This window comes from Lathyrus oleraceus, chromosome 2, assembly GCF_024323335.1.
Source record: "Lathyrus oleraceus cultivar Zhongwan6 chromosome 2, CAAS_Psat_ZW6_1.0, whole genome shotgun sequence".
NCBI classification, from domain to species: domain Eukaryota; kingdom Viridiplantae; phylum Streptophyta; class Magnoliopsida; order Fabales; family Fabaceae; genus Lathyrus; species Lathyrus oleraceus.
Window position 1 is genome coordinate 131,212,123 of NC_066580.1, and position 13,310 is coordinate 131,225,432.

The 13,310-nt window shown below is 32.7% G+C and overlaps 1 protein-coding gene across 1 annotated transcript; it reads right to left on the bottom strand.

The window, feature by feature from the left end:
* Nucleotides 1-6,737: 6,737 nt before the first annotated feature.
* On the bottom strand, nt 6,738-8,088 carry LOC127121011 (probable O-methyltransferase 3). The gene is made up of 2 exons (XM_051051633.1): nt 7,268-8,088; nt 6,738-7,037 (listed from the first exon to the last, which is right to left on the bottom strand). Exons 1-2 carry the CDS (start codon nt 8,039-8,041, stop codon nt 6,738-6,740), a joined length of 1,074 nt encoding a protein of 357 aa, XP_050907590.1. The 5' UTR covers nt 8,042-8,088.
* Between the last annotated feature and the right edge of the window lie 5,222 nt (nt 8,089-13,310).

Consider the following 13,310-nt stretch of genomic DNA (forward strand, 5'->3'; position numbering starts at 1 on the left):
AAGATTTTGAAATCTTTGCGAGCACATTAATTAAAAACTTATTTTTCGCTTAATTAAAACCAATTGCAAGTAACCTTTATATAGTAACATTCGTTCGTGCAAAGAATCATAAAAACGGTTCCCGTTGAGTACAACATATGTGAGGGATATTAATACATTCCCCTTGAATAACCGACTTCCGAACCCGAATTTGGTTACGACGACTATTTTCTTTTTACTTTTGGGGTTTTATCGATATTTCACCTTTTCTTTGGAATAAATAAAATTCGGCAGCAATTCCTTATTTTTCGCTATGCGACATCCCTTATTTATAGAATTCTCTCCTTCAAAAGTTACTTAAAGGAAATAGAGTCAGATACAACTCTATAAGCTGACTCTCCTGATCCCAAGTTATGCCTCCACTAGTTGGTCCTCCCCACACTACCTTAACCAAGATAACCACGCAACTGCTTCACTTCCCGATCCTTTATCTGCATGGGCAAAAATTAATCTCTTTTCAAAACTCCTTGAAGCTTCGTCATCACATTTGAGGTACGTAACTTCATCGTCTAACTAAAAGGCTCATAGAAATGGATTTAGTTTTATAAATATCATTTGAGGTGTTGTTAAAAATGTGTTACACAGTGAAATGTTAGTTTTAGAAATGTTCATAGAAATGGTAATACCACTTATATATACGTAACTTATTACTTAAGTGTATTTTTCTAGTTAGTATTTTTAGTAGTGTCTATGGTTGTTGTTTCTATGTTCTAGTTAAACAGAAAAGACAAATGTGAAATATTTGGTTTGGATGTTCCTTCAAATTTTTTTGTTGCCTCTGTTTTCTGTGTTTTGTGTTTAAGCCTAATGATCTAGAATATATAACAGATGCAAATGGTATTAACAATAAATTCTTTTCAAGATATGTTGAATACCTTAATGTGAATAACAAGGAATACATTGGTTTAGGTTCAGTTGGTAACATTTGTGCTTGCAATTAATATCTATAATTTTAGAAATACAACCTTGGTGTCTCAGTTATATGCTGCTATTTTTTTTAATTTACACAGACATGAGTGATTCGATAAGTACCTCTCATACAACATTTGGTGCAACCTCTGTAAATAAAAAGTGTAAAAGAAAAACTAGAGGTGTCATGATGTGTACAAAGGTTAAAAAATCCCATAAAATGGTGTTTGCTCCCCGATTAGTTTTGATCTGAGAACCGGTAAGACTTATGGAGAAAATGCTCATGATTTTAAGGGTTACGTGGCATTACATGGTAGAAGCAAATTGAGTATTTTAATAGATGATTGACACAACGTTGATAGTGATTTGAAATATAACTTATGAACTAATATTACTATATTTATTATGATTTTTTTAATTTGTTTTACTAGTATATATGACCATTTAATTTTTGGTTTAATACTAATATCAACTCTATTGTAAATGCAGGAAGTGTTTATTGTTTAAGAGAATAGTATACAGAAAAAGAAATGACTTGCATATGCAAGTGAGCGTTGGAGAAACTTTAAGACACAACTCATATATGTACATATTAAACATCTAAAAGATAACATAAAGCCTTCATACGTGAGGTATCCATTTATTGATAAGACGATTTGGGAGGCATTTGTAAAGTATCACAACTCTCCTGATTTCTTGGTTAAGAGCCTAAAAGGAAAGGAGAATAAAGCTAGAAATATTTATGCATATATATTATCTTGTGGAGGATATGATAAACTTGAGTAGAGAATGATTAAGGTAAAAAGAAAAAAATGGAACTAGGATGGGAGATCCTTCTAGAAGCCTTGATCGCTCTCCATCTCCACCATTACGCCATGCGAAATTGAAGAGGGAAAGTCAAAGACTAAATGGCGAGGTCACACTAGATGCTACATGCAAATTGGCTGATAAGATTGTAAGGAGATACTTTTTTAAATATTATTTATTTTAGTTAATTCAATTTGACAAAGATCGATGAACTTTTGTATGTGTTATAGGATGTACCCGTTGAACAAGCCAAAGTTGGTATCTATATTCCACAAGATCATCATGACATCTTGGCAGAAGAGTTGGGTGTGTCTGTGGTCTTCGAAGAGACGTCGGCTTAAATTTATTCTTTGGACTATCGTAATTAATTACCTAAGTAAACCGTAGAGGAGAAATTGAAAAGATAGTTACTAAAAACATAGGGGAGGTATTAGGACATGAGTGGGAGAAGTGGAGTCAGGAGGTGATGGAGAAGTGAAATCAAGAGGAACATGAGAGGGTGAATCTTGAGGAGCATGAGAGGATGTTGCAGCAAGAGAGGGAGAGGATGTTGTAGGAGGAGCGAGAGAGGATGTTCCAGAAGAAGCAGGAGAGGTGTACCCACGATGTGATTTAAGTATAAGAATAATTTTAAATATTTGTGTTGTATGTTGTTGTTATTGTTTATGTATTTTAATTTTTGTATTGTATTTCGATTGTTTTTATGAGGCAGAAATTAAAACCAATGGGCGTACTCAACCACCCAATTCCAAATTAGCTGGAAATACATTAGAAAGTAGTTGTGAAAGTTATTATGGGTGGTGCTAGTACGAAAGATAGTTGTTCTGCATCGTATCACAATATTAAGACCATGCCATCTCAAGTAGATAACATTAAAAGACTATCAAAGATGATATACGAGATTCCAGAAGTCTCCGAGTTTAAATTGAAACATGAACTATAACAATGTTTTACACTTCATATGAGTTGTCTTGAGGAATTGTTGAAGGCAGATGATTGGTTGGACATACCCATAATACAATTGTGGTCTTCGTAAGTATTTTTTTTACTATGATTTCAATTTACATTCATTGTTCTTATACTTTAACATATAAATTTAAATTTTTCATTAAATTTTAATTAGGGTCTTTCATTATATGTTGGTTGAAAGGAAATTGAAAATTTATTGTTTCTTAGATTGATTAAACATTCAATTTCAAAGTAATTCATCAAACACAATCAAGATCTACATACAAAATAAGTTGGTTAATGAGAATAAAGAATGTTTCTTGGCTTCGTTTATCCATAGGAAAGTATATGCTTTAATTTGTGTTTTCATTTAAAAATCAATTATATACACATTATGAATTATTCTTGGTGATTATGTAGGAAGCGTTGACAACTAATTATTTTATGTCCGAAGTAAAATGTTGTGGTTTTTTTATGCTCGTTACACTATAAACTTGATGAAGATATGTAAAAGGTTTTGAGCAAGTAAGTGGTATTATTTGTAATACTCAAATTTTAAATTTAATTTTTAATAGTTTTTATTCATGCTTAATTTTTACCGACATGTAGAGCTATGGAGGGATATACCTTTGTGAAACGTAATCTACAACGTAGAAATCCAAAAATCATATAACCACATGTATGTATTACTTGTTCCTTTTGACATTATTTTATTTTTCAGAATGTATTATTTTTAATTTATGTGTATTAATTAGTAACTATATGAAAATTATTTACAGTTGCGAAAACAACACAAAAGTTTTGAAAGTGGATACTATGTTCAAATTATAGAGGTTTTGAGACGAAGTACCATTCCCACAAGAAGATCTAGATGACATTCGATCATGTTGGTCCGGTGCCTTCCAACCTTATCACGAGTCTCATAAACATCATTTTTTCTTGGTTGTTAAAAGAATTGTATAGAGGTTTTTTTGTCATTATATGTGCAAGTATGTATAGGTTCTCTTGGTAGAGATTTTGTGTATCCCAAATGTCATTATAAGTGTTGTAAGCATAGTACATTTGGGATGTTGTGTTATGTTATGTAAACAATTTATATTTTGTATAGAATATAAATTTGGTATTATGTCTTATGTTCGGTATAAAATACAAATGACTTGATTATGTCACATAATTTGTAGGTTTTTTTGTAAAAAAAGATAAAGATCAGACAAAATGAAATTTAAAACAAACCATAAATGGAAAGAATATGTTATACCCCTCGGTTATTAACAAAAACCGACGTAAATAGGGGTCTTTTCCCTCTGATATTTACAAAAACTAAGAGGTATATGGAGCGCGTATAAAAGTTTTGAATAAAAAATGTTGTTGCTCAGAATCGAACCAATGACGTTTTAAACTATCCCCTCGCTTCTTTAGAAACCGGGGGATATGGTAGTTGGTTTTCGTGTCTCCCTTCGTAATTTCACTTGCTTAACCGAGGTGAAATCCCCTTTGCGTCAGAGGTAAAATGGGTATATTTGCTGTAGTATTAACAATGTTATTCTTTTAAATCATATATTCACACCTTTTTATATTTACTTTCTTCGAGACCTGAATCTATTTATATTTTTATTTCAAAAGTAATTAAGTTTGCCGATTGAATTGTAAAGTGTAATTTCCCCTATCTCAACATTTGTAAGAATAAAGTTATTGTTTGTTGGGAGTGGAACTAAGGTTTCTCTCCTTCACCTCTCATAACTGATATGTTATCTGATTTTCTTTGTTGTCTTTTTTATCTCAAAACTAGAGAGGTATCAACAACAACAGTAGCAACTACAACATGGACAATAGAAATAACAAAAACAACACCATCATCATCAACAACAGCAAAAGAGCAACAATACCAATAACAAGAACAACAACAAGAACAACAAAGCAGTAATAGCAACAACAACAACATCATCAGCAACAAAAAGAACAACAACAACGACAACGACAATAGCAACAACAATAACAACAACAACAACAACAATAGCTACAATTGAAACAACAACAAAAACAACAACAACAACACCAATAACAACAATGAAGAGGTGGACGATGATGATGATGCCGACACCAACAACCACTGCCTTATTACACTAAGTGGGGTCTGCCAAACATATCAACTTCTACGAGAATGATCTATCCAAGACAATGCTTCTATCAAAAATTTTAGTCTCAAGATCTTTATTAATTATTTATCTTATAGTTTTTTTTTGTGTTTTCCCATACATGTAGCTATTTGACTCATTTACATCTGATTTACTCTCTTTACCACCTAATTTATATGTCTTTTCTATACATGCCCACACCACCGAAGTCTATTTTCTACCATATTTTCTGTTATATTTACTACACCAACACTCTCTGTAACATGATAAATCAAAGAATCCATTCAACACAATATTATTGTTACATATTCATGTTCACTAATCAATCACTTTTGAATGATTATGAAAATTGACTTTTTCTTAGTAGGTAGATGAAATGATACTAACTACTAAAGTGTCACAAAAAAAAGTCCAGAGTTCAAATTTTTGTTTTGACGTACAACCTCATAATATCTATTTTTTTCTAACTGATCTAGGATATGCATCTTGGGTGAGAATATGGATACAAATAAGTTTAGAAGGAGGGGGGGGGGGGTTGAATAGTCCTTCTCCCTTTAATATAATGTCAAAAAAATATTAGGTCCCATAAACGAAATCAGAGCTTTTCAGAAGCGCAGAAGTAAAACACAATACTAAGAGACCTTGGAAGCATCTCAATGAATTAAACCAAGTAAAAAATACATGATATAACTAAGGACTTGGTTGTTACTAGTGCAAGTCAATCACAAGACAACCAAATCATCTTTAAATAAAGCAATTTAAAAGCTATTTAGATACCCTAATGTATCATTAGTCTCCCTTAACACTCAATCTTTAAAGATGAAGGTCCACAACAATGAAGAAATGACTAAAGAGGAAGATGATGAACAGTGCCAAGCTATCTCGCAAACACTCTTAAACAAAAAGTGTGAAGGAATTAGATGAATGTGAAATAAGAACACACACACTCACAAGGTTCTCTTTAATTTATGGATAAATGAGTCTTGATTCTTGATTGATACCATGAGATTGATTAATCATGAAAAATAATTCCATATTAAAGCAATTCACTCTCTCTAATTGACTTAAAACAACAACTAATCGCACAAAAATAAGATGCAACAAAAAGAAATTAATCTGACATGGATTAAGACTCAAAAAGTTGTTCTAGAGAAGAAGAAATTGTGTTGGGTATAAACACACTAAAGGAGAGAAGACAATTTGACATCTTTGTCTCTCTGGGTTTCACATACTTACACTTTCATTTATGTGTCTTATGTTACTTTTATCAAAGAAATAACTATTTAAACTAAAGAATAACTATTCAAATCACATGATTTTGTGATTCAACTCAAGTTATAAGCTAGATTCGAGTCCATCTACGCAGAGCCCAAATTTGGCTTCATGGAGACATCTAATTCGAATTAGGATTAACAGTTGATTCGAGACACATGAGAATGTGATTCTAATCAAGTTCATTTGGTGATTCAAATCAATTCATCCAGAGCCAAATCTCAATTTTTACAAGGCTCCTGATTCGAATCAAGCTTAACACTTGATTGAATCAAGTTAACATCCATATTTAAGTGTTCTAACTTGTGATTCAAGTCATGTTTGATGAAACCAAAAAGAAGCAAATTGATAGGCTAAAAAGAAACATTATCAGGAATCAAACACTCTAATTTTATTGAGTAATGAGGGGTCTTAATGGTACAATCTCTAAATAGCTTAAGCAATTACAATAAAACTCGAAAGTGGATAAAGTACAAACATGCAAATATTAAATGATAAACAAATTACACATATGCAAATAAATTATAACAAATAAATTCAAATTGACAAAAACATCAAAACAAGTAAGTGATACCATACGATAACGTGTCTTCACTTTCAATGCTGACAACAATTGAGTTATATTTATTAAGGATATATCTCAATCATGGACCTTAAGCCTAAAATCGGGGTTATTTTATAGTCACTGAAACCGGCAGATAAAATCAACTTAACCCATTCTTTCTTATTTCTCTCTTTTCCTGTGAGTATTACCATCATCAACATATCAAAAAAGAGTTGGGTTTCAACTGATTTATCGATGTTTTCATTGTCAACCACCATATCTATGATAATGACCTTCCCATCTTTACCTTTCTTCTTCAATGATTCCTTGCATTTCTTCAATATATTCACACATTCCTCGTCATTCCAGTCATGCAATATCCACTACGATGTCATTCACATTTTGTTTTATTAAAATAGAAGGATAGAGAAAATATGGTAAATTTGAAGAAAATTATATGATTATAGGTGTTTTTGGTATGAGAAAAAATTAAATAAAAAATATATATAAACTAAATAAAATGATAATAAGTTTTTTGAATGGATTTCATCTTATTATTTGTTATTGCCATTTGTAATGAAGTAACATGTAAACGAATATTTAAAATCTGTACCTTCAACAAAATGGCATGTGCTTGAGGAATTTCTTGAAACATATCTCCACCAACATAGCTTAGGTTATGGCTTCCTTGTAAGCCATCAACAACATGTGGGAGATCAAACACAATGCATTCCATTTGTGGGAATGATTTGGAAAGAGCCTTTGCCATGGTCCCTGTGCCTCCTGCAACATCAACCAATGACTCCAATCCATGGAACACTCCCTTACACTTGTCAATCAACAGGTCGCTCACTAATCGAGCATCACTTGCCATTGACTCATTGAATAAACGGTTAAATATTGGATCATGAGCAGCATAATCCCAAAAATACCTCCCATGTGTGGTTTCAAATGCGGAAGAATCCTCATTTTTCAACCAAGTAGACATTTGATGCCATGGATTTGTCATAATCGGGCTGAGCATGGCGTGGACAAATGGGGTGACACTCATTGGATTTTCCTTTAGTAATAACCTAGATGCATCCGTTAACATATACTCAATTTCTAATTCATTCTCTGTAATATTTTGTTGAGAGAAAAAACCAGAATGAGTCATGATTCGCATCAAGCGATAAATGCAAGGTTTTTTGGAAGGATGGATTGGTAGTGAAGAAATGAGTTTTGAGAGTGACATGGGTTTGCCATAGTTGTGTATGATATCTGGTATGCCTAAATCAACAACACATTTAAGTGACATGGAATTCATGAAGTTGAAAATGTGATTCCATATGTGGCTTTGAGCTTTGAGCAAATTGGAAGCAACATCATCTCCATTTTGGAATTCCATACTTGGTACCTGAATTCTATGAATAAGACTTAAAGTATATGGAATGTGGATTGAAACCTCACATTGTTTGGGTCTTTTTATATGCTGAAATGAAGTATCATATTATTATAATTTGGATATTACAGAAACAGCATATTACAGATAAGCAGCAACTATATATAGTATTGTTAACTACTAGGACTGTGATGTATGATCATCCATATATAGTATTGTTAACAACTAGGACTGTGATGTATGATCATCCATATATAGTATTGTTTATTGCGATGGCTTTTATTGACCACGATTATGTTGTATTTTTATGCTCATGGCTTTTATTGACCACGTTTGGAATGAGTATCTTTTCGTTTATATGTGATCATTCTACCCTCACCTAGTTGCCACTTTCTATGCTTATCAATCTCGTTCAAAAACACTATGAAAGACTCCTAAAACACAGAACTTAGATCTCACCAATCAAATGAAACTGCCGTTTGGTGTTGTATGATAACTGTTATATTAAATAAAGTGGTTGGAAGGCACCAAAAGGAACATTGAAGAAAAAATCGAAGCAGTATTGTAAAAAAGACTAGTCACTTTGAATGTGCCAATCGCTCAACTCCAACAACTAGACTGTGAACTATGTGGAGGAAATAACTTTCAAATGCATTGACAAGATTCTTATATTCTTGTATATAACGTAGTCAGTAAATTACCTCAACAAAAAATTGGAAGTACCCTACAACTTTAGGCTACAACATCTCTGATCTTAAAGGAATTAGACCCTTTGTGTGCATGCATAGAATTATGCTCGAAGAGGACTCAAAAACCTCTACAGAACATCAGAGGAGGATTAATCTTATCATGAGTGAGGTAGTTAGAAAGGAAGTGTTAAAGTTTCTTGAAGCTGGAATAATTTTCTCCACTAATAAATACTGCAATTTTTTTTAAATATAATTTGTTATTTGATTATTGCAAAACACAAAGAAATAGGTGGATGACAAAAAATTGAAATATGAAACAATACATGTGTTTTCAATTTTACATTCGTACGAATTTTACAGTGATGGACATAAAGGATGAATCAAATATTCCTATCTTAGGAAGACCCTTCTTAGCCACAGCCGGTGCCGTCATATATGTGAAATGAGGGAAACTAACCTTTGAAGTTGGTGAGGAGAAAATCAAGTTTATTCTTTCCCAATTTCTGAAGACTCGAACAATTGATGATGCTTGTTGTTTTATAAACATTATTGATGAATGCATAAAAGAGCTAGTACCAGAAACATCGTCGACTACAAAGCTAGTTGAAATTCCATCCACTGACATGGTAGAGGAAGATGAGGTTGAATACTATCGCCCTTATGTAGAGGATAACCTAAGATAATGTCTTGCACTTACTCCTAATCCTATGCCTAATCCTAAGAAACCATCAGTAGAACTTAAGGAACTATCCAAAATACTAAGATATGAGTTTCTAGACGAACAACTTGATAGTCCAATCATAGTTAACGATGATATTGATAGAAACAGTTTTGAGAAACTCTTGGAAGTGTTACGGAAGTATCCTACAACTTTAGGCTACAACATCTCTGATCTTAAAGGAATTAGACCCCTTGTGTGCATGCATAGAATTATGCTCGAAGAGGACTCAAAAACCTCTACAGAACATCAGAGGAGGATTAATCTTATCATGAGTGAGGTAGTTAGAAAGGAAGTGTTAAAGTTTCTTGAAGCTGGAATAATTTTCTCCACTAATAAATACTGCAATTTTTTTTAAATATAATTTGTTATTTGATTATTGCAAAACACAAAGAAATAGGTGAATGACAAAAAAATTGAAATATGAAACAATACATGTTTTTTCAATTTTTTTCCATTCATAATTTTTTTTAAATAGATATAATCTACTACATCGATTGATTTAGGAACAGGGGGAAAATCCATATTTTAGTTTATTTTAATTTAAAAGAAATAATATTTGTCGTCCATATATGAAGTAACAATGCTCAAGATATTGTAAACACATTAATCCAACAAAAACTCTATAGATTCAATCATAACGGTAACACCAACACTGTATATGTAGGACGCTACATTGTGAAACTAAACATTGATAATGAAAGAATTTGTCATGAAAAAAGTGAAACTTAAAAAGGTTTGGAAAAGATCTCTGTAATGGATTGTAAGAGCAAATTTTTTTTTGGATATAACGTTGATTTTCTTATATAATCTCTTATCATGTAATTGAAAATTTATTTTATTTGTCTAATCCTTTTTTATTTTATATCAGAAACAAATGCATGCAATATCCAACATTTGATATTTCCTAAGATTTAGTGAAACGAGGTTCAAGTATTTTATCTTGACCCAAAGCAACATGATATTTCCTAAGACTCTTGGAAGTGTTAAGGAAGTACCCTACAACTTTAGGATACAAAACCTCTGATCTTAAATGAATTAAACCCTTTGCGTGCATGCATAGAATTATGCTCGAAGAGGACTCAAAAACCTCAAGAGAACATCAGAGGAGGATTAATCTTTTCACGAGTGAGGTAGTTAGAAAGGAAGTGTTAAAGCTTCTTGAAGCTGGAATAATTTATTCGATATCAGATGGTCAATGGGCTAGCCCAATATATGTAGTACCAATGAAAGGAGGAGGAACATTATTTAAGCATAAAAAAAGTGAATTTGTAGCTAAGCGTGTAGATACATGTTGCTGAATGTGTATTGACTATAGAAAGTTAAACAAAGCCACCAGAGTACTACTCCAATGACTTGGTGCAACTCATGTGAGGTGTTGGGAAGGTGATCTAGGACTTGGGAAAGTTTGAGTGATGTCCAAGGATGGATTCTGGGTGGTTATTTGGAACTCAAATGCTTTAACTCTCAAAAATCAAAACTCTGTGTTGGATGGTTCTGCTCGGGTTTGCAGCAGGGTGTGTTTGCCTTATGAAGCTTGTCAAATGAATGGAACACCTTGCCCTCTTTATATGGAAGGGGATATAGTGGTTTGGAAGAAAATTTTAGATGGTTTTCTTTAGAAAGGGTGGAGCTCGAAAATATTCATAAAGTGGAACTTGGGGAGACATGGGATGCTACGATTTGACCTTGCTTCCACTCCAAACTAGTTGGTTTTGGTTCTTAACATCAATTAGGAACAGACAAAGGCTTTGAGTTGACCTACTGTGCATTTGAACTTTGGCCATTTTGGGAAGTTTTTCACTTTTCACATGGCATCAGGTTTGGAAGATTGAGGGGTTTTCCATCCAAGTTGACTTCCATTCTTGTCCTGATGTGTTTTACAATATGTTTGAGGTCAAATGGGGTCAAAACAAATTGATTTGAGGACTTGGTGGATCAAATTGCAAAAGCTGACTGACTTGGTCTGGTTTGTGCATCAGGGTGATCTTCAATCTTTGAACCAAGGACAAATGGATTTGGCTTGTGAAATTTGTATGAAACTTGTACCAAATGTTCCTTGCCATGTCCTTAATTAGATGAAAAAAGAACCAGGTCAAAACGAGTTTTGGTTTGGAAATGGCAATGTAGTTAAGTAGTGGTCATGGTTATGTTTTAGGGCATGGTAGGCATGTTGGACCAGCTTGGGCAATGCAAAAAATGAGGTCCTTGCTTAATGAATTATCTCTTGGACCTTGAAGCAAAGTTGGAGAGGAAATTAATTAGGACATTTAGCTCAAAGAATATCTTGAAAAGGTTGTAATATGAGAAAGTTATGGATTTTGGAACTTGCCATAGGCCATTCATACCAAAATGTGACCAACCAACATGACCAAAAAATGTGACGTTGTGATTTCTTGATTTTCGAGGAACAATGGTGGATGTTTTAAGTTCATATGATCAAATCATGATGGAAAATGAGTTAGGGTTGAGGGTATGCACAAACTTTTGATTCCTCAATGTTGCGGTCAATGCACCAAGTGAATTATGACTTGTACAAGCTACTGAGGGTCAAGAGATATGGTTAAGGTCCTTGGGTGACCAGATGAATCTTGATGTGTCTTAAATGGGGACTCACAATCTAATTAGAGTTTTGGAGAGTGAGTGAGATGTCTTGAATGATCCTTCAAGCTTGTTGGATGCTTGAAGATAGAGATTACGGTTAAGACGGCTTGGGCACACCTCAACCTGGCCAGAGGGTCTGGAGGCTTCATAGATGAATCTCATGCCTTGGGTTTGTGTATTATTGAGAGGCATTAAGTACAAATGCATATGAGATGATTTTTATAATATGTATGCTCATGGACTAGGGTTCAAGAGGATGATGTAGAGGTAGAGTAAATTTGAGGGTATGACACATGGGATGATTCACCAAAAATTCAAGGCCAAATGGTAAGAGAAAATCAAACACAAAAGCATTCAAAAATTCCAAGTTTCATGCATAATCACTAATGACCTTTTTCCTTACATTCGAACTTGGTACTTTTGCAAAACCCAATCATCATCTGTCTCTAACAACCCATGCAACCATAATCATCTAATTATACAATTAACCCTTAACTATCATAACTACCAAACTAGCACAAGTCCTATAAAACTAACACAAATTCTAACTTCCATTTTCAATTAAATTTTCATTCAATCCTAACCGTTCATAACAATCAATCTAAGGATTGAGATTAACGATGTGCAACTAAGGGTTAAGTAAATTTTTAACCATTGATAAACCTCTTACTAGGATGACAATCCAAGGGTGCTTATTCATTTACAAAATCTATATAAACATGTCATTTTTCACAATTTTAGACGTAACTCATATTAACTCCTTTAACTCATATAAACATGTTATTTAATAATCATTTTATTTCTGAAGAAAAAAATTCCAATTTCAAGTAGCATACAAATAAAAGTAGCATAAAAATCAAAGTAGCTTAAAAATCAACATAGAATAAACTTTATCATAGTTTAGCATAAAATTGAGTTTAGACATAGGACATTAAATAGCTTATTAAAATAATCACTTATTTAAGGTAAAATCTCAACTTTGATATAGAACACACAAAAAATCTCTCGTAAATTTTCTATATAAAAAAAAAAACAATAACCATAACCTCGAGAGATTAACCTTACAACAATTCAACATCTTAAGTAGAAAAGAAAAAACAAATAAATTTCAGTGAACACTTGATGTCCATATTGATATTACATGATAAATGAAAATCGGAGGAAATGTACTTCCTTAAAATCAATGTTCGTAAACTACAACTGTTAAGGATTGGATGGATAATTAGAAGAGTTTAAAAAATAACAAATCCTTTAGGATTAAGAA